This window comes from Aethalodelphis obliquidens, unplaced genomic scaffold, assembly GCF_003676395.1.
Source record: "Aethalodelphis obliquidens isolate GAN/ISIS:26980383/991018 unplaced genomic scaffold, ASM367639v1 scaffold32, whole genome shotgun sequence".
Lineage (NCBI taxonomy): Eukaryota > Metazoa > Chordata > Mammalia > Artiodactyla > Delphinidae > Aethalodelphis > Aethalodelphis obliquidens.
In genome coordinates, this window is record NW_020837976.1 from 12,992,909 (window position 1) to 13,020,903 (window position 27,995).

General features: G+C 41.8%; 1 protein-coding gene across 1 annotated transcript; it reads right to left on the minus strand.

Annotated features, from left to right (window-relative positions):
• Positions 1-6: 6 nt before the first annotated feature.
• Positions 7-7,292, minus strand: ZSCAN30 (zinc finger and SCAN domain containing 30). Its single transcript, XM_027127739.1, has 3 exons — positions 6,733-7,292; positions 6,322-6,460; positions 7-1,036 (listed from the first exon to the last, which is right to left on the minus strand). Exons 1-3 carry the CDS (start codon positions 7,138-7,140, stop codon positions 105-107), a joined length of 1,479 nt encoding a protein of 492 aa, XP_026983540.1. The 5' UTR covers positions 7,141-7,292; the 3' UTR covers positions 7-104.
• Positions 7,293-27,995: the final 20,703 nt, after the last annotated feature.

Genomic DNA, 27,995 nt, shown 5'->3' on the forward strand with positions numbered 1-27,995 from the left:
ATATATCCCATTATATCACAAACATATCATATATACATATCCCATTATTCACCCCCAAAGTGAATTCCTAGTATTTCATAGTTGTACAACTCTTACCCAAAGAGTTAAACTCTGGTGTGAGTTCTCTGATGCTGCATAAGGCCTGATCTATGCCTAAATGTTTTCTTACATTCACTACATTCATAAGGCTTTTCTCCAGTGTGGATTCTCTGGTGCTGGGTGAGGGCTGAGCTCTGATTGAAGGATTTTCCACATTCATTACATTCATAAGGTTTCTCTCCAGTGTGAATTCTTTGATGTTCAGTAAGGATAGAGCTTCTACCAAAAGCCTTACCACATTCAATACATTCATAGCCTTTGTCTCCAGTGTGAATTTTCTTATGCTGAATAAGGGCTGAGCTCCGGCTGAAAGCTCTCCCACATTCACCACATTCATAAGGTTTCTCTCCAGTGTGAATTCTCCGATGCCGGATGAGCTCTGAGCTGCCCCTGAAAGCTTTTCTACACTCACAACATTCGTAGGGTTTTTCACCACTATGAATTCTCTGATGTCTAACAAGGTCTGAGCTCAGACTAAAGGCTTTGCCACATTCTTTACATGCATAAGGTCTCTCTCCAGTATGAGTTCTCTGATGTCTAATCAGCTTTGAGCTCTGGCAAAAGGCTTTCCCACAGTCGAAGCACTCATAGAGCTTTCCCCCAGCGTGAATTCTCGGTTGTGTTATAACATTTGAGTTCAGACTGAGACTTCCTTCACCTTCATTACATTCCAGGACACTCTCTTCTGTGGAGATTTCCTTGTTGAAGCTTGTCAGGCTAAAATGTCTTTCCTGGGAAGGGAGCTGACTCATTTTGTCCCCTGAAGCACTTCCTTTTGGCTTCTCAAAATTGTCCAGACCTCCCAAAGCTTCTTCAACTACCTGTCCTGAAGGAGTTTCCCCAGGGAGTCGTCTTGAGGATATCATGGCTGCTGATGCCACACATTCAATAATTTCTTCCTTTGCTGTCAACAATTTGTCAGCCACCAGCTTGCCATCTAAAAATGTGAACAGAAAATGCAAGTGTCATTTGCTCCCCATGTTGGAAGAAAAGAACTTACTGTAGCAGAAACAGAAAATAAACCAAATGAAATAGGTATTTACCTATTAGAAGGAAAACTCTTAAAAACTAGCTTCCCAACCTAGAATTTAGAAAAGTGGCCTGTGGTAGGGAGAGTTGGCACCCTCAGAGAGTAATATAGACTAGAATGAGAGTCAGCATTGGAAAGGAGGGATGGTGAACAGGGCAAGAAATTAGTTAAAGGAGATAGTGATAAACAGGAGTAGCAGTGAGAGACCAGGAAGCTGGGAGACAATCTTGGGTTAGAGGAGAAGATGTGCTTTTAGGTAGCGAGGGAAAGGAAAAGAGGAGCTAAAGAGTAATTAGAATAAAGACAGATGTCTAAGAGTCTTGAATCAGCAGGGCTTCTACAAAAATAGGGGAGCAGGAGATACAATTAGGAAATGCTTTAGAGGTTAGAATTGGACAGAGGTAGGTGGTACAAAGGTAAATTGCAGATTCTGGCAGGTTCTAAGTTGATCAAATGATTATAAGCAAATAGAATAAGACATGCAGAGCATAAGAAAAGTAATATTGTGAGTTCCTGACTCATTCTGGGGCCAGGTGGGAGTCTTCTATGTTCACTTTTTTATGTATAAATGGTCAAAGATGGTGGATGGAAACAAGAGGCAGATGTGACTGCCTGGTGCCAAACCTTCCGCTCTCACATGACACGCCCCTCTCATTTCTAGATTTCTAGTAACTCAGAATAGGAGACTACTGGATGATGGCTGAGGTAACTTCAATTATTTTGAGTGAAGAAAATCTGAAGAACTGTTAAGTTACTTTCGTCCCCCCCAAAGCCCTCTAAACTTATATGCATTTTACAGATCAGGAAATGAAGGCTCAGAGAGGCTATATCACTGAGGTATAGCCTATATCACTGAGGTATAGAGTCAGGATTCTAACAAAGATGCTTAACATCAAGGCTTGCACTTTCCCCCTATGTCATCTGCTTTCCCTACTGGAAGGAAGCAGGGCTGTAGTTGCACTAAGAAAAAAAATTAATTTAAAAACCATTTTTATTTAGCTTCAGAAAAGTCATGTTTTTCTACGAAAACAAATACTTCTTTTTGATATTCTTGGAGTTCATCACACTTCAAACACAACAATAAAGGCTCACAATGATTACCTGACCAAAGCAGGGGGCTATCCAGCTTTCCTTTTCCTCACTCCTTACCAGAAATCACAGATGGACAACACTGCCTCTTAGATCAGGACAGAACACTAAAATTCACACTGTTCTTGGATCTTAAATAGAAATTTAAATTACTCAAGGCTATGCTCATTCAAAAAGGGAAAATTTATGAATAAAAGCATAATATATAAAAAAAGGCAGAAGAATAATAAGCACCAACTTGGTTAAAGTCAGAGACCTGACAACCTAATGAGAAATCTTGTGAAAGTAGTAAATAAGTCAAATTATAAAGAGTATACCTTATAAAGGGTATAAAGTGGCAATAAAATTGTGTAGGGACAAATTTAGGGCTGTGAAAATTAGAAAAGCAATGTAATTTATAGGATTTAAAATACTTCTTCAAATTCTATAATCACATGAGGACAAATTATGAGACCAGAGAAAAATCTTGACCTTAGATGTATCGATCAGGAAAATACCAAGACTCTTATTCTTTCAACTATATATGTATATTACATTTTAAAAAATTAGGATAAACAGTTAACTAGAGTAATTCCTGGAAACGACAGAGATTAAAAGTAGAATATGAGATGATTACTTGAATATTTAGAAATATTGGTACAAAAATAATCCAAATAATCTAATTGATATCTTCCAAGAGTGAATGATAATTTACAATCAAGCCCAAAGTCCAGATGCTGGAGGGCAGAGTACAGATTATAGGAAGCTCTTTGGAAGAGAAATAAGCCACAGGTTCCTCTGTAGAAGAGCTCTTCTATATAACATCCCCTCACCCCATCCCACTACTTCCCTACCTTTTCAGTGACCTGTATGGTCTAAAATCATCTTAACTCAGACTTGGCCTTTAATTGCACATGGACAAATATGATTCAGCCTTAATACTATATAGATGATGCTCCACTACCCACTCAGATCCCCTTCACCAACACAGTGCCTCCTTCCCCCAGCTGCTGTGAGTGTTGGCTCCTAACGACCCACAGCTTCCCTCTTCTCTGGAGCGTTGCCCTGGCTGATGAAAGCCACCTGGCCTAGGGAATTACTTCCACCCTCACTGCCCCCCAACCCCGCCTCAAGAAGGAACAACTCAGCAGTACAATTATGCTCCAGGGGGTCCTCCCAAAGCCCCACCTCATGGATTAAGCCAAGGCTAGGTTTTACCCGAGACCATATCATTGCTTGATCTTTTCCCTTCCTAACCCTACCTCTCTCACTCCATCACAGAGTTCTCCTGAGGAGCATGCCCTCAGTAAACCACCTGCACTCAAATCTCCATCTCAGGCTCTTCTTCTAGCAAAACATACTGCTAGGCTAGTGAAGAAGCTAAGGAAAATTATATATTATATTATATAACCAAGAGTGTAAGGTTTTAAAAATGACATGGCAACTCTTACAATCCTATCAAGGTGGATTCCTCCAATGATTTAATCCTTATTGACCTAGGTAAAAGATATGAAATGATCCACATTAATTCTTCAGAGGTGGAGCTAAGACCCTCAAGACTAAAAAAAGATCAGCATAATGAGATTTATCAGAAACCCAGTCAAGGCCATTCAAGATCATATACTTAGGAGTCAGGCATAAACGGAGGATGAGGACATTTTGCTAAGGCCAAGGAAGGCTGGAAGATGGAATCACTGTGGCCATAAGTTGATTGAGTCAACAACTTAATACCACTGTGAAGGGGCAAACAAATAAAAATATATAGAGTGCAACAAATAAGAGTTGGGGCTGTGTGTGAATCTACCTTGTAAATTGACCAGATCTTCATTAGAGTACTTTATTTTTTTATCCCTGTACTTCAAATGAATGTGGAGAAACTGAAGCACATCCAGAGGAATGAGCTGTGATGACCGGAGAGATGGAACACAGATGGAATCAGAGGCAGTGAGATGCTTAGTTAAAACAAAGTCAAAGGGCAGTGTACTCATTACCTTCAAGAACAGGTGTGTTTTATGAGGATTCTGCTAAACAAATAAAATAAAATGGAATTAAATTAAAACTGGAAGTAGTTCATATGGACACAGAGAAGAAGTTTAATACCGTTTTAGTTTTCCAGTCTGCCTGCTGTAACAAAATACCATACACTGGATGGCTTAAACAACAGAAATTTATTTTCTCACAATTCTGGAGGCTGGAAGTCCAAGATCAAGGTGTTGGCAGGTTTGGTGTCATTTGAGGTCTATCTCTCCTTGGCTTGCAGTGGCTCCTTCCCACTGTGTCCTTATACGGTTGTCCCTCGATTTGTGTTATGGTCCAATCTCCGCTTCTCACAAGGACACCGTCATATTGGATTAGGGCTCAACCTAACAATCGCACGTTAACTTATTTACTTCTTTAAAGGCCCTATCTCAAATACAGTCACATTTTGGGGTACTGGGTGGGGCTGGGCTTCAACATAGAAATTGGGGGGACATAATTCAGGCCACAACAAATATCAGTATGAAAAGCTCAAGAACGACTTAAAAAATTACAGCACAGTCTCTGTTCCTCAAGACCTTAAAAGAAGGAAATAGAAGTAATCGACCCTAACTGATTTAGACGTTTACCTACTTTAAGGCAGGGGACTTGAGGAGATGATTTTTTTAAATCCACTTGAATGTAGTTTTTGCTTGACGCGGAAAATATTTAAGTGGGCTTACTTGGCTAATGATGTGGGGGGGGCGGGGCTGGGAGGGAGTTTCCTAGGAGGTCTCAGTGTACAGATGCATGGATACCTTTGGTGAATGCCAAGGTCCAAGATCTAGCCCTTGACCTTGTGGCCTCATAAACCTGACTTTATCATCATACAATGCATAGATTTACCTCTTGGGGTTAACTCTCATTAGCCAAGCTCATGAAACTGAGCAATAAAACCATAACAAAAATTAATGAGTAATTTAACTGTCACACAGACCAGATTAGACTAATGTACGTTTTTATTATAGCTAAGCTTCATAGGAATTTAATAAGATTGCTTGGTAAAGATGAAATCAGAAGGGTAGTTGGCTGTAACAAACTTGTTAATGAGAACAAGTTAATAGGCCTGATGTACATGCTGCCCATAGGGATGATTTTGCCAATAACATAATCAAAGCCCTTTTGGTCAGCTTCAAATCCACCCTTCAGTGCCCTGCCTGTGCTACACTTCTCCCTGGCCAGCTGACAACGATGTGAACTTTAACAGTAGGGGCTGAACAGACCCTGGAGGAGGAAGGGGCTTTTCTTCCTGGTGCTGGTGTGCTCTCTTTTTCCCTGCAATGTGTGGGGGACCCAGCAGTGCCAATCAGTTTCAGGGGCACCATCCCTGAGGGTGGCTTTGCAGCAAGTTCTGTGTCATGGCACCTCCCCATGGTGGGGGGGGGCGCTCCTGGCACCCCAGAGGGTAGCTTCTCAGTGAGTTCTGCCCCCTAGAACACACACTTTCCCCCCACCCATGAATGGCTTTCCTTCATACCCCAAAGAGCAGTTTCCCAGCAAATCTGCCAGCAAGCACTCAGGGAACATCTCCATCCAGTGGGCCATAGCTGTGTCCTCTCCAACAAGATCTGGATCTCAGTTCTGCCAAGGGAGGGGGAAGATGCAGCACCCTCTTGCAGATTTGTTCCTTTCTTGGGCGCTCTGCCTCAACCCTAGAGACTCCCTGTATGTGTTATTTCTGCATACTTTATGGGGGTTTTAAAAACTAATTAGTAAGTAATCCTCTGTCATAATTAATAATTCTTAACATTAAATTTTCCCTTTTCAAGTTACTATGTGGTTTCTCTTATTGATACATTATGCATCTCCATCTTAGGGACTGCCTTGTCAGTAGGACCATAATATTAAAAAACCAGAATACTGCTCTTTGAATATTATGGAGGTTATTAGAGAATTTTATTAGAGACCTTAATTCTTAACCCCAAATTAGAAATTATATTGGAATTTCAGGTTCTAGGCAGAGCCAATGGAAGAATATTTCTAGGCAAGGGGGCTTTTTTGCAGCACTTAATGACAGTCATAAGAGGCAGTTATTAAGAAAATGACCCATGCCACGGATTTAAGCCCTCACCTCCGCCCTCAACCCCCAATGGACTGTGGCGCCTCACCTCTCTCACAGTAACCCTGGGGCTCCTGAATCTCATTCTTGCCCTGGTTCTCCAAGGGCTCGAGCTGGATACTCAGCGACTTCAGTGCTCCCACAGAAGTCATTTCCTTCCAGATCATTCCTTGGCCATGAGCTGTGTCCTAGGAGTAATCAAGTACCAACACTATGATTCTGAGGACATACAAGAGGAAAACCCCTAGATTAACAGGGCAGGGCAGCCAGGATCAGAAACTCATTCAGATGATTAGATAGAAAACAACAAGACGAAAAGGTCTAGTGACTTGCCAGTGCACAAATAATAACCCAAAGGACAAAAATTTTATAATTCTCGGGGAGCCCAGTCAAGGCCACTCAGAATGGCTTCCTCATTAACTTACAGTCAGTAAAACAAGCAAATAAAACACCTACTTACCTGTTGCCTTGGTTCGTCAAGCTCTTTCTCCAGCTCCTCCAGCATCACCACGGCTTCCTCTCCACTCCCTGGTTGGTTCTCTCGAAGCCAGGTCTGCAGCTCCTCCGGCAGGATGCTCAGGAACTGCTCCAGCACCAGCAGCTCCAGGATCTGCTCCTTGCTATGCACCTCTGGCCTCAGCCACTGACAGCACAGCTCACGGAGCCGGCTCAGAGCCTCCCGGGGCCCCGCGGAGTCAGAGTAACCGAACTGTCTGAACCGCTGGCGGAAGGCCTCCTGACTATAGGCATTGCCCTGAAGGCCAAAGTCCTGCCCCCAAACATAATTTTCTTCTTCGACCTTCACAATTATGAGTCCTTCCTGCTCTTTTGGAGCATGGTAGACCAAGGCTGCCGACTTTCCTGCCATTCTGGGCAGATAGTCTGAAGAGGCTGCCTAGTTGAAGCGGGGAGGGGATGGACGTCTAGTATCTGAGAGATTCTGAATTCCAGTTCTCCAAAGAGCTCCTGAGGTGGACAATGCTAATATCACACAGGGAAAAAAATGTGTTTAGAATATAAATTCAGGTGTTTGAAAACCAGTTGCCACCAAGTGTAGCACTGTAAAGAAAACTGACTAAAAGGGAGCTTCCGTGTAAATAATACATTTATAGATGATTCAGGATTTTTCTCAGGATGTAAAACGGAAAAGTTAAAGTACCACCGAAATAAATTCAACTTTTGGTAACAATGTTAGAGACAACATTAGGGATAATAACTAATGCTTATAAATCATGGAAATCAGGAAAAATACTATAGTATATTATCAGCTCTCAGAATAATAACCACCATTTTACTGAGCACCTACTAGATGCCAAGCACTAGCTAGATACTTGACATAAATTTAATATAATTCCCCTAATAATTCTATAAGGATAATCATAATTATGCCCATTTTCCAAATGAGGCTACTGAGAATCACAAGGGGACCAAAGACACACAGCCAGTAAGCAGCAGAATGGCTCTCTGCAACCAGAGGACTTATTAGCTCTTTCTATTAAGCCATAGGGTCTCCCCAAAGAAGGGAATTTGCACTTAATAAACCTACTATGGGCCAGGCACTTTACAAATACAATTTTTTGACACTTGTAAATAACACTAATAGGTATGTATTATCAGCTCCACTTTACAGATGAGGAAACTGAGGTTCTTGAAAGTTAAGTAATTTGCCCAAGGCCCCAAACTGGTATATGGCAAAGTCAAGACATGAACCTAGAGTAGCCCAACTCTAAAGCACTTGTTTTTTTAAATTACAGAATGGGTTAATGCCCAGGACAATCTTGGTTGCTACTATAAATTAAGAATGAGGGTGGGGCTTCCCTGGTGGCGCAGTGGTTGAGAGTCCGCCTGCCGATGCAGGGGACACAGGTTCGTGCCCCGGTCTGGGAAGATCCCACATGCCGCGGAGCGGCTGGGCCCGTGAGCCATGGCCACTGAGCCTGCGCGTCCGGAGCCTGTGCTCCGCAACGGAAGAAGCCAAAAAAGGAAGAGGCCGAAAACCGAAAAAAAAAAAAAAAAAAGAAAGAAAAAAAAAGAATGAGGGTGAAGGACTTCCCTGGTGGCACAGTGGTTAAGAATCCACCTGCCAATACAGGAGACAGGTTCAAGCCCTGGTCCAGGAAGATCTCACATGCCGCGGAGCAACTAAGCCCGTGTGCCACAACTACTGAGCCTGCACCCTAGAGCCCATGTGCCACAACTACTGAAGCCTGTGCGCCTAGAGCCCGTGCTCTGCAACAAGAGAAGCCACTGCAATGAGAAACCCGCGCACTGTAACGAAGAGTAGCCCCCACTCGCCACAACTAGAAAAAGCCCACGCACAGCAACGAAGACCCAACGCAGCCAAAAATAAATAAATAAATATATAAAAATTTTTAAAATCTGCTTTCTAGGGCTTCCCTGGTGGCGCAGTGGTTGAGAGGCCGCCTGCCAATGCAGGGGACATGGGTTCGTGCCCCAGTCTGGGAAGATCCCACATGCCGCGGAGGGGCTAGGCCGGTGAGCCATGGCTGTTGAGCCTGCGCATCCGGAGCCTGTGCTCCGCAGCGGGAGAGGCCACAACAGTGAGAGGCCCGCGTACCACAAAAAAAAAAAAAAAAAAAAAAAAAAAATCTGCTTTCTAAAAAAAATAAAAATAAAAAAATAAGGGTGAAAATGTTAGGAAAAGGTCATGGAGAATGGCCAGGGTGAATGTACAAAAAAAGGAAGAATTTTTCTGTTTTGTTAAAATGTTTAGTTCTTTATTTATTAATTTTAATTTATTTACTTTATTTATTTTTGGCTGTGTTGGGTCTTCGTTGCTGTGCACGGGCTTTCTCTAGTTGCGGAGAGCAGGGGCTACTCTTCGTTGTGGTGTGCAGGTTTCTCATTGCAGTGGCTTCTCTCATTGCAGAGCATGGGCTCTAGGTGTGCAGGCTTCAGTAGTTGTGGCACATGGGCTTAATTGCTCCACCTGCATGTGGGAACTTCCCAGACCAGAGCTCAAACCTGTGACCACTGCATTGGCAGGCGGATTCTTAACCACTGTGCCACCAGGGAAGCCCGGAAGAATTTTTCCTGACTTTAAGTCACAAGGTTCTGAGACAGCACAAAGGAAAGAGGAATGGATTCCTTCATCCACTATCTCAACAATATTTGAGCTATGTGCTAGGCAGTGTACTGAACAGGACTCTCAGGATTCAGAGGTCTGTCTTCAAGGACTCCTAGTTTAATAAGGGAAAGTGACAGGGAAACAGGCAAACACAGTGCAATACATCCAAGGATGGAGGGAAGCAGACAAGGTAGCCCGGTAAGATGACTAAGACCAGGAAGAACTGACTGCCTGGGGGAACCATCTCAGCAGAGTCTGGTATGAGTGAGCTGGGTGGAGCTGTAGAGGGAGGTCATTCAGGCAAGGAGCAGTAGGTATGAGAGGATGTGGCCCACTGAGGAAACTGCAGGTGATTCAGAAAGGCCAGGCTCATGGCTATGGCTCAGAAACAGCCATGCATGGCCCTCAGACTTGTTGAATCAGAATCTCCATGGGTGGGGCTTCAATAAGTGCCACAAATGCTTCCGATGTGCAGCCAGGGTAAAAACCCTGGGCCAGAGCCTTGGCAGAGTTAAGGAATAATGAGAGGAGGAACCTAAACACAGAGAAACTTGGGGACATTTTTCTGCTTAACTTTGTAGTATTTGGAAAATACTAAATACATTTCTTTAGTTCTTATTACAACAATTGACATTTAAGAAATCCCATGATGATGCATTGTCAGATCTATGCATCAGTATAAATACTATGCCTCAGCAACTTGTCCTCCATTGGTGGGCTGAGGAATTATAGGTGTTCCTTCTCCATCTCCTTCGCAAGTCCATCCTCCTTTACATCAGAGGTCCACAGGTTAGCCCTTAGTCCACCACTGTTCTCATGCTCTCCCAGGCAATCTCATCCTTACCCTCGGTTACCATCGATCTCTAGTCTGGACCTCTCATCTGAGCTCCAGCCCTATTTATCCATTGTGACTCACATCCATCACAACTCTTTTTCTTTTTGTTAAAATTTATTTATTTATTTATTTATTGGCTGCGTTGGGTCTCTGTTGCTGCGCGCGGGCTTTCTCTAGTTGCAGCAAGTGGGGGCTACTCTTCGTTGCGGTGCACGAGCTACTCATTGCAGTGGCTTCTCTTGTTGCGAAGCATGGGCTCTAGGCGTGCGGGCTTCAGCAGTTCTGGCTCACAGGTTCTAGAGCTCAGGCTCAGTAGTCGTGGCACATGGGCTTAGTTGCTCTGTGGCATGTGGGATCTTCCTGGACCAGGGCTTGAACCCGTGTCCCCTGCATTGGCAGGCGGATTCTTAACCACTGTGCCACCATGGAAGCCTCATCATAACTCTTTTTGAATTTCTCAAAAGGACCTCAAACTCAGCACATCCATGATCAACTGATGATTCCTCCCACCCCAACCTGCTCCTCTCCCAGTGATTCCCCTCTCGGAAGTAGGAACAACAATACGGCTGCACTGCCAGAAACCTGGAAGCATTCCTAATACCTCCTTCCTGTATTTAATGCAAATTAAGTCCTATTGATTTTATTTCCTATTTCCAGAATCTGCTCTTTCCCATCTCTGCCACCACCTTCTTCATTCCAGCAACTATCCTTCCTGTTACACTGTACAATAACCCACAGTCTATTTATAGTGTAACCACAGTGACTTCTTCAAATTGCAAATCTCATCCTGTTCCTCTGACTAGTTTTAAAAAAGCAAAAACAAAAACAAAAACAATAGATAACCAACAAGGACCTACTGTATAGCACAGGGAACTCTGCTCCATATTCTATAATAACCTAATGGGAAAAGCATTTGAAAAAGAATAGATACAGGGGAGGAGGAACCAAGACGGTGGAGTAGAAGGACGTGCTCTCACTCCCTCTTGTGAGAACACCAGAATCACAACTAGCTGCTGGACAATCATCGACAGGAAGACACTGGAACTCACCAAAAAAGATACCCCACATCCAAAGACAACGGAGAAGCCACAGTGAGACGGTAGGAGGGGTGCAATCACAGTAAAATCAAATCCCATAACTGGTGGGTGGGTGACTCACAGACTGGCAAACACTTATACCACAGAAGTCCACCCACTAGAGTTAAGGTTCTGAGTCCCACGTCAGGCTTCCCAACTGGGGGTCCGGCAACGGGAGCAGGAATTCCTAGAGAATCAGACTTTGAACACTAGTGAGAATTGATTGCAGGACTTCGACAGGACTGGGGAAACAGAGACTCCACTCTTGGAGGGTACACATAAAGTAGTGTGCACATCGGGACCCAGGGGAAGGAGCAGTGACCCCAGGGGAGAGTGACCCAGACCTACCTGCTAGTGTTGGAAGGTCTCCTGCAGAGGCGGGGGGTGGCTCTGTTTCACCGTGGGGACAAGGACACTGGCAGCAGAAGTTCTGGGAAGGACAACTTGGTGTCAGCCCTCCCAGAGTCTGTCATTAGCCCCACCAAAGAGCCCACTTACGCTCCAGTTTTGGGTTGCCTCAGGCCAAACAACCAACAGGGAGGGAACCCAGCCCCACCCATCAACAGTCAAGTGGATTAAAGTTTTACTGAGCTCTGCCTACCAGAGCAACAGTCAGCTCTACCCATCACAAGTCCCTCCCATCAAGCCTCTTAGATAGCTCATCCACCAGAGGGCAGACAGCAGAAGCAAGAAGAACTACAATCCTGCACCTGTGGATCAAAAACCACATTCACAGAAAGATAGACAAGATGAAAAGGCAGAGGGCTATATACCAGATGAAGGAACAAGATAAAACCCCAGAAAAACAACTAAATGAAGTGGAGATAGGCAACCTACCAGAAAAACAATTCAGAATAATGATAGTGAAGATGATCTAGGACCTCGGAAAAATAATGCAGGCAAAGATCGAGAAGATGCAAGAAATATTTAACAAAGACCTAGAAGAATTAAAGAACAAACAGAGATGAACAATACAATAACTGAAATGAAAACTACACTAGAAGGAATCAATAGCAGAATAACTGAGGCAGAAGAACAGATAAGTAACCTGGAAGAGAGAATGGTGTAATTCACTGCTGCGGAACAGACTAAAGAAAAAAGAAAGAAAAGAAATGAAGACAGCCTAAGACTCTTCTGGGACAATATTAAATGCACCAACATTCACATTATTAGGGTGCCAGAAGGAGAAGAGAGCTAGAAAGGACACAAGAAATATTTAAAGAGATTATAGTCGAAACCTCCCTAACATGGGAAAGGAAATAGCCACCCAAGTCCAGAAAGTGCAGTGAGTCCCATACAGGATAAACCCAAGGAGAAACATGCCAAGACACATAGTAATCAAATTGGCAAAAATGAAACACAAAGAAAAATTATTGAAAGCAGCAAGGGAAAAACGACAAATAACATACAAGGGAACTCCCATAAGGTTAACAGCTGATTTCTCAGCAGAAACTCTACAAGCCATAAGGGAGTGGAATGATATAAAGTGATGAAAGGGAAGCACCTACAACCAAGATTACTCTACCTGGCAAGGATCTCATTCAGATTCGATGGAGAAATCAAAAGCTTAACAGACAGGGCTTCCCTGGTGGCGCAGTGGTTGAGAGTCTGCCTGCTGATGCAGGGGACACGGGTTCGAGCCCTGGTCTGGGAAGATCCCACATGCCGCGGAGCAACTAGGCCCGTGAGCCACAACTACTGAGCCTGCGCGTCTGGAGCCTGTGCTCCGCAACAAGAGAGGCCGCGACAGTGAGAGGCCCGCGCACCGCGATGAAGAGTGGCCCCCGCTCGCCACAACTAGAGAAAGCCCTCGCACAGAAACGAAGACCCAACACAGAATTAATAAAAACTTTAAAAAAAAAAAAAAAAGCTTAACAGACAAGCAAAAGCTAAGAGAATTCAGCACCACCAAAGTAGCTCTACAACAAATGCTAAAGTAACTTCTCTAAGTGGGGAACACAGAGAAGAAAAGGACCTACAAAAACAAACCCAAAACAATTAAGAAAATGGTCATAGGAACATACATATCGATAATTACCTTAAACGTGAATGGATTAAATGCTCCAACCAAAAGACACGAGCTCGCAGAATGGATACAAAAACAAGACCCATATATATGCTGTTTACAAGAGACCCACTTCAGACCTAGGGACACATACAGACTGAAAGTGAGGGGATGGAAAAAGATATTCCATGCAAATGGAAATCAAAAGAAAGCTGGAGTAGCTATACTCATATCAGATAAAATAGACTTTAAAATAAAGAATGTTACAAGAGACAAGGAAGGACACTACATAATGATCAGGTGATCAATCCAAGAAGAAAATATAACAATTAAAAATATATATGCACCCAACATAAGAGCACTTCAATACATAAGGCAACTGCTAACAGCTATAAAAGAGGAAATCGACAGTAACACAATAATAGTGGGGGACTTTAACACCTCACTTACACCAATGGACAGATCATCCAAAATGAAAATAAATAAGGAAACAGAAGCTTTAAATGACAAAATAGACCAGATAGATTCAATTGATATTTATAGGACATTCTATCCAAAAACAGCAGATTACACTTTCTTCTCAAGTGCACATGGAACATTCTCCAGGATAGATCACAACTTGGGTCACAAATCAAGCCTCAGTAAATCTAAGAAAATTGAAATCATATCAAGCATCTTTTTTGACCACAATGCTATGAGATTAGAAATGAATTACAGGGAAAAAAACATAAAAAGCACAAACACATGGAGGTTAAACAATACGTTACTAAATAACCAAGAGATCACTAAAGAAATCAAAGAGGAAATCAAAAAATACCTACAGACAAATGACAATGAAAACACGATGATCCAAAACCTATGGCATGTAGCAAAAGCAGTTCTAAGAGGGAAGTTTATAGCAATACAATCCTACCTCAAGAAAGAAGAAAAATCTCAAGTAAACAATCTAACCTTACACATAAAGGAAGTAGAGAAAGAAGAACAAACAAAACCCAAAGTTAGCAGAAGGAAAAAAAATCATAAAAATCACAGCAGAAACAAATGAAATAGAAACAAAGAAAACAATAGCAAAGATCAATAAAACTAAAATCTGGTTCTTTGAGAAGATAAACAAAATTGACAAACCATTAGCCAGACTCATCAAGAAAAAGAGGAGAGGACTCAAATCAATAAAATTAGAAATGAAAAAGGAGAAGTTACAATAGACACCGCAGAAATACTAAGCATCCTAAGAGACTACTACAAGCAACTCTATGCCAATAAAATGGACAACCTGGAAGAAATGGACAAATTCTTACAAAGGTATAACCTTCCAAGACTGAAGCAGGAAGAAATAGAAAATATGAACAGACCAATCACAAGTAAGGAAATTGAAACTGTGATTAAAAATCTTCCTACAAACAAAAGTCCAGGACCCGATGGCTTCACAGGTGAATTCTATCAAACATTTAGAGAAGAGTTAACACCCATTCTTCTCAAACTCTTCCAAAAAATTGCAGAGGAAGGAACACTCCCAAACTCATTCTATGAGGCCACCATCACCCTGATACCAAAACGAGAGAAAGATACTACAAAAAAAGAAAATTACAGACCAATAGCATTGATGAATATAGATGCAAAAATCCTCAACGAAATACTAGCAAACACAATCCAACAACACATTAAAATGATCATACACCATGATCAAGTGGGATTTATCCCAGGGATACAAGGATTCTTCAATATACGCAAATCAATCAATGTGATACACCATATTAACAAATTGAAGAATAAAAGCCATATGATCATCTCAATAGATGCAGAAAAAGCTTCTGACAAAATTCAATACCCATTTATGATAAAAATTCTCCAGAAAGTGGGCACAGAGGGAAACTACCTCAACATAATAAAGGCCATATATGAAAAACCCACAGCAAACACCATTCTCAATGGTGAAAAACTGAAACCATTTCCTCTAAGATCAGGACCAAGACAAGGATGTCCATTCTCACCACTACTATTCAACATAGTTTTGGAAGTCCTAGCCATGGCAATCAGAGAAGAAAAAGAGATAAAAGGAATCGAAGTGGGAAAAGAAGAAGTAAAACTTGTCACTGTTTGCAGATGACATGATACTATACATAAAGAATCCTAAAAATGCCACCAGAAAACTACTAGAGCTAATCAATGAATCTGATAAAGTTGCAGGATACAAAATTAATGCACAGAAATCTCTTGCATTCCTGTACACTAATGATGAAAAATCTGAAAGAGAAATTATGGAAAACACTCCCATTTACCATTGCCACAAAAAGAATAAAATACCTAGGAATAAACCTACCTAGGGAGACAAAAGACCTGTATGCAGAAAACTATGACACTGATGAAAGAAATTAAAGATGATACCAACAGATGGCGAGATATACCATGTTCTTGGATTGGAAGAATCAACATTGTGAAAATGACTCTACTACCCAAAGCAATCTACAGATTCAACGCAATCCCTATCAAACTACCACTGGCCTTTTTAACAGAACCTGAACAAAAAATTTCACAATTTGTATGGAAACACAAAAGACCCCGAATAGTCAAAGCAATCTTGAGAACGAAAAACGGAGCTGGAGGAATCAGGCTCCCTGACTTCAGACTATACTGCAAAGCTACAGTAATCAAGACAGTATGGTACTGGCACAAAAACAGAAAGATAGATCAATGGAACAGGATAGAAAGCCCAGAGATAAACCCACGCACATATGGTCACCTTATCTTTGATAAAGGAGGCAAGAATATACAGTGGAGAAAAGACAGCCTCTTCAATAAGTGGTGCTGGGAAAACTGGATAGCTACATATAAAAGAATGAAATTAGAATACTCTCTAACACTGTATACAAAAAGAAACTCAAAATGGGTTAAAGACCTAAATGTAAGGCCAGACACTATAAAACTCTTACAGGAAAACATAGGCAGAACACTCTATGACATACATCACAGCAAGATCATTTTTGACCCACCTCCTAGGGAAATAAAAACAAAAATGAACAAATGGGACCTAATGAAACTTAAAAGCTTTTGCACAGCAAAGGAAACTATAAACAAGATGAAAAGACAACCCTCAGAATGGGAGAAAATATTTGCAAACGAAGCAACTGACAAAGGACTAATCTCCAAAATATATAAACAGCTCAAGCAGCTCAATATTAATAAAAACAAACAACCCAATCCAAAAATGGGCAAAAGACCTAAATAGACATTTCTCCAAAGAAGATATATGGATTGCCAATAAACACATGAAAAGATGCTCAACATCACTAATCATTAGAGAAATGCAAATCAAAACTACAATGAGGTATCACCTCACACCAGTTAGAATGGGCATCATCAGAAAATCTACAAACAACAAATGCTGGAGAGGGTGTGGAGAAAAGGGAACCCTCTTGCACTGTTGGTGGGAATATAAATTGATACAGATAGCCACTATAGAGAACAGTATGGAAGTTCCTTAAAAAACTAAACGTAGAGTTACCATATGATCCAGCAATCCCACTATTGGGCATATACCCAGAGAAAACCATAATTCAAAAAGACACATGCACCCCAATGTTCATTGCAGCACTATTTACAATAGCCAGGTCATGGAATCAACCTAAATGCCCATCGACAGATGAATGGATAAAGACGATGTGGTACATATATACAATGGAATATTACTCAGCCATCAAAAGGAACAAAACTGAGTCATTTGTAGAGATGTGGATGGATCTAGAGACTGTCATACAGAGTGAAGTAAGTCAGAAAGAGTAAAACAAATATCGTATATTAACGCATGTATGTGGAACCTAGAAAAATGGTACAGATGAACCGGTTTGCAGGGCAGAAGTTGAGACACAGATGTAGAGAACAAACATATGGACACCAAGGGGGGGAAACCACGGTGGGGTGGGGATGGTGGTGTGCTGAATTGGGCGATTGGGATTGACATGTATACACTGATGTGTATAAAATTGATGACTAATAAGAAACTGCAGTATAAACAAAGAAACAAACAAACAGAAAAAGCAACTAATACTAAACTTTCTTCGGGTTATTTGTATGGAAATATGTTAATATAACTGTTTCAGACATTACGTGAAAATTCTAAAAATCTTATATGTTCTAGTATAATTTTATGTCATAATTCTAGTTATTACTTTAAAATGTATATCTCAGAAATAACTAAATTTCCTTGTCAATTGCATTATTATGAACTTTCATCAAATCTTTAACTGTGGTCATTCTTAAGTCTTTTGTCATTTACAGACAGTTCTGGGTGTACTCTGATGCTTTTGCAAAAATGTTCCTATAAGAGGGTTTCATGTTCAAGGAATTCATGGAAAAGACTCTGACAAGTACAGGTTTCTGGTAACTGACTATATTGCTGAACTGAATGAATAAGCATTTTCAGAACTCTAATGGAAAATTGATGAATTCATAAAAGTGCTAACAAAAGATCAAGATAAAAAAAATTAATTACATGGGACCGAGTGAACTGATGAGGATGATTATAATTTTTGTGACTTTCTGTTTGAATATTAAAAAAAAAATTCCACAAGGACTCAGAAGCAAAAAATATACAAATCAATTTTCACTGCAAAGTAAAGGAGCTGTTACAGTGGAGGATTACTGGACTGAATGTCAATATTATGACATAGTATGAGTGTTTCGTGTTTGGTAATTGGAATCATTGTTGATTTTGTTGTGGTCATCCATTTACAATGCTTGGTGTCTGTTTATTTATCTCTTGTAAAAATAAAATACAGTGTGTGTGTGTGTGTGTGTGTGAAAAAATCTGATAGCCAAAAAAAAATAAAGGATACAGGTATATGTATAACTGAATCACTTTGCTGTACACCTGAAATTAACAAAACATCGTTAATCAACTATACTCCAGTATAAAATAAAAATTATAAAAGACAAACAAAACAAAATCCTTTAGCCAAGGTGAGGCTTTCTTTGACTGCAGTCACCTCACTTTGCAGATGCCTGGGCCTCATCCCAGCCTGAGCTAGAAACTTGTGGGTGGGGTTTTAGATCTGTAAAACATTCCGCAAGTGATTCTGTTGTGTAGGCAGGCTTGAGAACCCTGGGCCAGTCAAGGAGTCATGAGAGACACAATGAAAGAGAATTGCATTCCTTTCCCTCAGAGCACCTCTCTCATTTTGTCAGTATATATACTTCAGTAGGACTATTGGGGTAATATATATCTTCTCCATGATTAGATTGTAAGCTACACCAACATTTTTGCTCACCACTGTATCACCATCACCCAATCCAATGTGTGGTATACACCCAATCCAATGTGTGGCATAAGTTGACTGCTTTGGACCAGAAGTGTGGATTTAAGTGTCAGTTGTTTATGGAGTTGTCTAGGGAACCCAGTTGGGGGGCTGGAAGCACCTCTGGGAGATAAGATCCTGGTTCCAGTTACCTCTTAGTCCATTCAACCCAAGAACCTCCACGGCACTTTTGGACAATCCTGCTTACTGCAGTATAATGTATCTGCATTGTCTGCTTACTTAAACACTAATTGAGCTTTTATTATAGTCAAGTGCTGTCTACCTGTTTTAAGTGTCTTCATTTCACCTTCATAGCACTCTATGCTCTACAGTTTTACAGAAGAGAAACAGAGAAGTTATGTAATTTGTCTCAGGTCACATGGCTAGTAAGTGATGTAGTCTGGACTGTTTTGAAACCACATGGTCTGACTCCAGAGTCCATACTCTTGGATGTGTTCTGCTGAACTGCCCTTTCACATCTGCCTTCCCCCACCAAACCAAGAGCACTTCTAAGGACAGCCTGTGGTTTTCGCACATTTCTCTAACAATATTTATTGAGTGTCTACTTTGTGCAGGCACTGTGCTAGGCACTGAGCAAAGAGTTATAAACAGTGTCCCTGCATTACAGAACTTAAAAATAGTAAGGAGAAGCAGATGTCAAACAAAAATCGCACGGAACTACCTGATTTAATCGTGATAAGAACTACAAAAGGGAGAGCAGAAAGTGCTCTGAAAGTGGTAAAAAATCTAACCTAGACTGGGAAGTCAATAAGGACGGCTGAGAGCGGACTCAAAAGCGATCTCTGGGCGCGTGAAGTGGGAGGAGAGATTCCATTAGTGCCTCTCCGACTCCTCTGCTAGCGGCCTGGCACACAGGAGGCGCCCGGTAAGTGCTTGTGGAGTCAGTCGACGCAAGGGCGGGTAGATGAACCGGCAAACGGACAAATGCATGAAAGATGGACGGACGGACTGATGGGCTGATGGACAGATGGGCGGACGGACGGTAGCATCGAGGGGCGGCCACCTGGTGCAGCCGCAGGCTCTGCCCGGGGCCGAGGAAGGCCGAGGCCGGTCAAGGGCGGTTTGGGAAACACCCAGGGCCGTGCTGCCGGACCACCACACTCACCCTTCGCTCCGCGGGCTGCGGGGACCGACCCCAGGCGGGGAGCAGATCGGCCTCTGGCCGCGCGCGCCGGAAGTGAGAGCGGCGCGCCCCTCTAGGCCGCCCGGAGGACTGCAGCTCTGTGGCGGGCGCGCGGCAGGGTTCGGAGAACTGGTGCGGGGTCCGGGAGAAGCAGCGCGTCTCTGGGTGGGACCTGGTGGGGAGAGCACCAGGTCGAAAACGGTTGACAGGCGACTGAAAGAGGAAAAAAGAAATAGAGATAGAGGTTAGTATAGCATCGAGGAGATAAAAATAGAACCCATCATCTGTAAATTTGGGGAGGAGGACCAGATCACATTCACACACCACAAACACGTTGACTGTCTGCAATGACAGTTCTAGAAGTTACGGGGATGACTGTAGGGGAAGAGGCTGTACCCTGGCATGGCGAGGGGACAAGGCGGAGATCAACCCTACCGTCGACTGCAAGGGCGTGGGGACCCGGGCCGAGCCAAAGAAGGTCAGTAATTTCCCGTAGAATGCGGTACCCAAGCTGAGCCTTGCCGACCGGCTAAAACGGAGATTTGGAGGAGCGCAGGTTTCCCAGGTAGGGAGCGGCAGGAGCGAGAGCCCAGCGGTGGGACGTACAGGGCACGCTGGGGAGTTAGCCCAGCATCTTGGTTGGCCGGAACCTAGGCTAAGGGATGGGTTGGGGTCAAGTTTGGAGAGTTTCAAATGCCAGGCTAAGGAATTAGGAAAGCATTTAGGAACGGTGCAGACCATTTATATGTGAGATGGCCAGAACTGTACTTCAGGGCAGTATCTGACAGTACTTTGTAGAAAGGATTAAAGGGCAAAAAAGAGGAGAGGTGGTTAAAAATGTGAACTTAGCAAGATTTGCTAGTATCTGAAAATATGATTGAAGATGGGGAAGGGAATGACATTACCAAGGGAGATCTTATGGAAAATAAACAGGGAATTATGAAATACTAGTACCTGGGGGTGGGAAGAGGAAGAGTTGGTAAAGAAGAGGGGCTTCTCAGAGAAGTTGGGCCCAGCTGGTTCAAACATCAAAGCCAGGAGAGCATCTCAGGAGAGGGAACAGGTGACTAGGAGTTGTGCCAGAGAGCTGGAGATGATGAGAACTAAGGTGATGCTGGAATTAAGGCGAAGGGCAGAAGAAGGGTCAGAGAGAGATGTTACCTGAGGAATGTCCTTGCCAGGGGTTAAGAAGTGTATGGTAAGGCCCTGAGAATAGATAATAATTCCTTTTAAGAAATGTGATAATGCAGGAAGGAAAAAGAGAGGACACTGGTTGGTCTAGGCAACAGGATTGAAAGGTGTTTCTTTGTTTTCTGAGGAGGGTAGAGACCTAATTATATTTGTAGAAAAAAGGTAAAGTGTGAGTGGGGAGAAAAATTGAAGATAAAAGAAAAGAGGAATAGCTGACAGGGCGAGAATAAGACTGGATAGGTCTCAGAAAATAAGATGAAGCATTATAATAAAAAATGGTGCATTTGGTCTATGTTGTCATGCTTTGAGTGCAGACCAGCCAAGTAGTATCAGTTAGTAATGCTGATTTTACCAGTAAATATGTGCATGTACCGTTTGTTGAATTGTCACAAACTGAACACACTCATGTTACTAGCACTCAGATAAAAAAACAGAATATTATCAGTCCTCAGAAAACCCCCTTGTGCTCTCCTCAAGCCGCTACCCTCCTCTAGCCCTGAAAGATAGACTACACTGAACATTGAGCACGATAGGTTGGCCTTGCCTATTTTTGTATTTTATATAAATGGAACTCAATATGCACTCTTTTAAGTCAGACTTCAACATTGTTTGTGAAATTTGTTCATATTGTTTTATAGATATACACTGTACATTTTCACTTCTAATAATATTATATTGTGTGATTATGCCAACACTCAGACATTTTATTATTAGTGAACATTATTCAGAGTGAAGTATTTAAGTCTCCAAGTACATTAATTTATTTTTGAATATTAAACCAACCTTGTATTACTAAGATAAATTCTACTTGATTATGGTGTATAATTTATTAATATATTAAGGAATTTAATTTACTATTGTTTGATTGAGATATTTGTGTCCATATTGTTAGAGGTATTGGTCTGTAGTTTTCTTTTCCTATGATATCTTTGCTGGCTTTGGTATCAGAGTAATTACTGGCCCCACTTATTTTCTGGGAGAGATTTTGAAGGATTGGTATTATTCTTAAACTGATAGAATTCACTAGTGAAGTCATCTGAGCCTGTGCTTTTGTGCTTTACTTTGATAGAAAAATTTTTATCACTAACTCAATTTCTTTACTTTTCATATATTTATTCACAGTTTCTATTTCTTTTCCAGTCAGTTTTAGTAATTTGTATATTTCTAGTAATTTGCCCATTTCACTTATGTTGTGTAATGTGTTGGCATAACAATAATCCCTTTAAATCTCTATAGGGTTGGTAGTGATGTCCCCTCTTTTCGGATTTTGTTAATCTCTCTTTTTTCTTCGGTCAGTCTAGTAAAGGCTTGTCAATTTTTGTTGGTATTTTCAAAGAACCAAATTTTGGTTTGTTTTTTTAAAATTGTTTTTCTGCTTTTTATTTCATTAATTACTACTCAAATCATTATTACTTCCTTCCTGCTGCTTGTTTTGGTTGTTGTTGAGTTTGCTCTTCATTTTTAAGTTTCTTAAGGTGGAAACTTAGGTTACTGATACGAGATTTTCTTTTCTAATATAGGCATTTCAAAGCTAAAAAATTTCCTCTAAGCACTGCTGTAGCTGCACCCTATAAAATTTTATATGTTGCATTTCATTTTCATTCAGCATAAAACATTTTCTAATTTCCCTTGTGATTTCTTCTTTGAACCATAGGTTATTTAGATATGGGTTGTTTAATTTCTAAATATTTTAGAGTTCCCAAATTACTCTGTGGCTTGATATGCCCTCTGGGTCAGTGAAAACACTATCAACCCCAGTCTGTGGGCCACATAGGTCCCACTGGCCCCTGAGCCACTCTCAGCTGAGGTGGCCTTGGTGTCTCAGCCCTCAGTAGTGGACCCACCCTCTGGGTAGTCCATTCCCTGGATGTAGAATCCCAGAAGTCTGACAGCTTTCCTTTATTTTGTCCTGTCTCTGTCAGGAATTTCCCTGGTTGTCCAGTGCTTAAGACCCTGCGCTTCCACTGCAGGGGGCGTGGGTTCAATCCCTGGTCAGGGAGCTAGAATCCTGCATGCCCTGCAGCACAGCCAAAAAAAAAAAAAAAATTCGGTCCAAGATGGCGGTGTTGTTTCTGGTGCTATAACATTCTCAAGAGCCACGTTGGTCTTCCATGGATATCAGGGGATCCACACAATTGGATACAAGGGTCCTCCACAGATCCTTCCTATGGATAACCCCATTTCTATTCCTGGTTTCTGTTGAGATGGTTGATTGGATCCATGAATCACACATCCAACCTCTTCACCAAAAGGTTGTCCAGCTACACTTATGGCCTTATCTCCAGAGCATGCTATCTGTGTAGGCTGAGGATTTTCCTAATCATCAAGTACTGATTCCTTTTTGCTTAACAGTTCCTTCCTCAATTTATCTCTTCCTCTCACATTTTACTATAATCAGCAAGGAAAAAACATCAAGCCCCACTTTACACATTTTGCTTGGAAATATCCTCAGTTAATTACCCAAGGTCATCACAAGTTCTGTTTTCTGTCCAACAGCAGAATATGATTCAGCAAAGTTTCTGCTACTTTCTAACATCTATCACCTTTCTCCAGTTTCCAGTAATGTTTTCTTCATTTCTGCCTAAGACCTCTTTTTTGGCCACGCCGCATGGCTTGTGGGATCTTAGTTCCCAGACCAGGGGTTGAACCTGGGCCCCAGCTGTGAAAGTGCTGAGTTCTAACTACTAGATTGCCAGGGAATTCCCCCCACCAGAAGTTTTTTTTTTTTTTTTTTAATTTTTATTGGAGTATAGTTGCTTCACAATGTTGTAATAGCTTCTACTGCACAGCAAAATGAATCAGCCATACATACACATATATCCCCTCCCTTTTGGACTTCCCTCCCATTTAGGTCACCACAGTGCATTAAGCAGAGTTCCCTGTGCTATACAGTATGTTCTCATTAGTTCTCTATTTTATACATAGTATCAGTAGTGTATATGTGTCAGTCCCAATCTCCCAGTTCCTCCCACCCCCCCTTCCCCCTTGGTATCCATACATTTGTTCTCTACATCTGTGTCTCTAGTTCTGCTTTGCAAATAAGGTCATCTATACCATTTTTCTAGATTCCACATATATGCAGTAATATACGATATTTGTTTTTCTCTTTCTGACTTCACTCTGTATAGAAGTATTTTTTTAATGCTCATTATTTCTAGCAAAATTCTGTTCATGACAATATATGTATTCTCTAAGATGACAGAGGATTCCTCTACTGTCCTTTTCACTTCCTTCTGAGACCCTGCCAAAGTCACCTTTAATGTCCGTATTTCTACCAACAATCTCTTCAAGGCAACCTAGACTTTTTGTATCATGAGCCTCAAAACTCTTCTAACTTCTAGCCATTACCCAATTCTAAAGCCACATCTACATTTTTAGGTATTTGTTAAAGCAGCACCCCATTTCTGGTACCACAGACAGAGTGGTTTAATACAACAAAAATTGATTCTGTCACAGTCTGGAGGTTAGAAATCCAAAATCAAAGGTGCTGGCAAGGGCCATGCTCCTCTGAAGGCTCTGGGGAAGGACTGGTTCCATGCCTGTCTCCTAACTTCAGGTGGTTGCTGCCGTCCTTGGCGTTCTTTCCCTTATGGACGCATCACTTCAGTCTCTGCCTCCACATTCACATAGCATCCTCCTCTCTCTGAGAGTCCCCTCTGTGTCTGAATTCATCTCTTCGTATATGGATACCAGTCATTGGATTAGGGCCCACCTTAAACCAGTATGACTTCATCTTTACTTGATTACATCTGCAAAGACCCTATTTTCAAATAAAGTCACATTCTCAGGTAACAGAGGTTAGGAGTTGAACATATCTTTTAAGGGGGGGAGGACACAATTCAACACAACAGTGTGGTAAGTACAAACTAAGAGTTGTTTAAACCACTGTGACTTGGTTTTGAAGTTGAAGACTTCAAATTGTTGCCAATGACCTCATTTGATTGAAGACAAAAGAAATGATTTGATCTGAATTCAACACTAAAGGTTTTGGAGAATTCTAGTGTTTCTGATACAAGCCTACCCATCTCTGCAAAGTGAACCTAGGGAACTCTGATTATATTGGCCATTATTTCCCCTTCTGAATCTGAGTTTTCAGCACTTGTTCTGTTTTTGAAAAGTCAAAGTCAATTGGACACGCACATTAACATTTCAAAGGTGTTGTATTGTTGTAATTCAGGTGTCTTATTCAAAACAAACAGCAGCAGCCTACTCATTAATACATACTTGATCAAAACGAAAGTTAATTTTTTTAAATTTGCCTTCACAATTTGGATTTATGTCCCTTTTTTACCTAAACCTAGAGATTGAGTTTTAAGTTGAGGTTCATTCTTTGTGAAGATTGCTTATATAGTCTAAGTATCGAAGGAAATTAATTTCCAATGCAATGTAATACATGGTAAGCAAAAGTTCTCATGTAGGTCTTCATGTTCAACTTTCTGAGGAAGAGGTCCATAGTTTTCATCATATTCTCAAAGGAATTATATTATCTCAAAGATTAAGAACCACTACTCTACAAACCATGCCTAAATCAGACATATGTTAGTTTGGCCTAGTTTCTCCCAAGAGGAAATGGAATAGGAAATAGAAATCAGGTAGAATATTGGGGGTCGGGGGTAACATATCAGTTTCATTCTTGAGGCTCTGATATCATTTTCATGCCTGTATTACCACCCCGATCTCTCTGGAAACCTCTGAATATCTTTTACCTCACTGAGATGAGCCTCTTCAGTGTCAGCTGGAGTGGACCACAGTTGGGTCTAGGTTTGTTCTGGCCAATCCATCGAACTGTTGAACTCCAAGCTGGTTTCTCAGACTCACTCACAGAATGTAACATCTCTGGTAGGACTCCACAAAGCAACAAATCTAGCATAATCTGAAAGAACAGTTTGGTTTTCTTGGTTAAACACCCAGAAAATTTATGTTCACTTCATCACTTCTGGGTAAAAGATTAACAAAACCCTTACATTTGTACGTGAGAATTAACCTTTGGTTGACTTTCCCATTCTCTTTTACTGGAAACCTATTACAAGTATGTCAGCTGTGGCATTCTCATACACTGTTGGTGGGAATGCACAATGATTCAGCCACTCTGAAAAGCAGTGTAGCAGTTTCTTAAAATGTTAAACATACACTTAACCAGGAAAGAGAAAAAAGCATATGTCCATATAAAGACTTGTACACAAATGTTCATAACACCTTTATTCGTAATAGTGAAAAAACTATAAATAACCCAAATGCCCATCAGCTGGTGAATGGATAAACAAATTGTGGTGTGTACATCCAATGGAATATTATTCAGCAACAAAAAGGAGGAGTGGACTATTGATACACACAGCAAGATAGACAAATCACAAAATAATGCTTAGAAAGAAGTCTGAGTGCAAAACAGAGTGCATTCTGTTTGATTCCATTTAAATAACTCTCTAGAAAATGCTAATTAATCTATAGTAACAGAAAGCAGAACAGTGGTTGGGGGCTGTGGTAGGAAAGGGAGGGATTATCAAGGGAAGGAGGAAACTTTTGGGGATGTGGTCACAATTTTCATTGTGGTGATGGTTTCACAGTTGTATACATATGACAAAATTTACCAAATTGTATACTTTAAATATTTGCTGATTATTGTATGCCTGTTATACATCAGTAAAGCTATTTTTTAAAAAGCATCTGTACTCCCTACTTGGGAGGGCTGGACACAAACGAGCTCCTTACATTTTATCAGGGTCTCATTCACACATCCCTAAGATTTCATAAATCAGAACAGGGTCTTAGGCTGGAACAGAAAACCCTCTTCCTCTACCTCAATCATTACTTCAGCCAGTCACCATTTTCTCAAACCTATACCTTTTCCTCCGACATCTTAACCCAAGTCACATGTCTCACCGGTCTCAATACTTCTATTATTTCTTATTTCTATATCTTCCCCCCCTGCCCCCCGCCCTTATTTCCCAAGATATTTCCAAGGAAACAGCAATATCCTTTCCTACCCTGATGCCCTCCCCCACCCCCTTTCAGGTCCTTCTCACCCTGATCCTTTAGACACAATGAGGATTGTATTGGCAAGCAAACATTTTAGGAGACCCCATGGCCTTTCTTGATAGCAAAGTAGGTGAAAATCCAGCTTCGCAGCAATTTAGGGATTAATTCCTGAGCATTGTTTATTTTTAAGGCAGTGGTTCTCAGAGTGTGGTCCCAGGACCAGCAGCATCAGGATCACCTGAGAACCTGGGCTCTCATGACAGACTTACTGATTCTAAACCGGCGTGGGGCCCAGAAATCAGTATTTTATTAGAGGCATGCCACTGTGCTGGGGGGAAAACCAGAGAGGACAGGAAGAAAGAATGGAAGCACACCAGCGAATCTGATTGACAGGTTTGGGGTTGGGTGGGTGGGGGAAGGGATTAAAAAAAAAAGAGAGATAATTAAGGAAGAACTCATTTTGTAGTCAGAAAACCTACCCTGCCCCCAGGGAGCTTTCTAGAAAGATGTTTTCTGACATTCACGTCAAGAATTGGCAGATAGGGGGACTTCCCTGGTGGCGCGGTGGTTAAGAATCCGCCTGCCAATGCAGGGAACACAGGTTCGATCCGTGGTCTGGGAAGATCCCACATGCCGCGGAGCAACTAAGCTCGTGCACCACAACTACTGAGCCTGTGCTCTAGAGCCCGCGAGCCACAACTACTGAAGCCTTCATGCCTAGAGCCCGTGCTCCGCAACAAGAGAAGCCACCGCGATGAGAAGCCTGCGCACCGCAAGGAAGAGTAGCCCCCGCTCGCCCGCGACAAAGCCCGCTCACAGTAACGAAGACCCAACGCAGCCAAAATAATTCATTTTTAAAAATCCGAAGTGATTAAGTTATGTGTCTGCATGTATATATACACACACACACACGTATTTTAAAAAAAAAAAAAAAGGAATTGGAAGATAGTGCCAGCCAGGCCCCTCGCTACGGCTCCGCTAGGGCCAGATCCGCAGCTGTTCAGGGTTAAATCTCGGCAACTCCCGGCCCCCAGCTCACCTCGCCGCCCCCCGCCCCGCGCGTGCGCACGTGCGAAGCTACGCGCCATAGAGCTGAGCAATCCTCCCAGATTCCTAG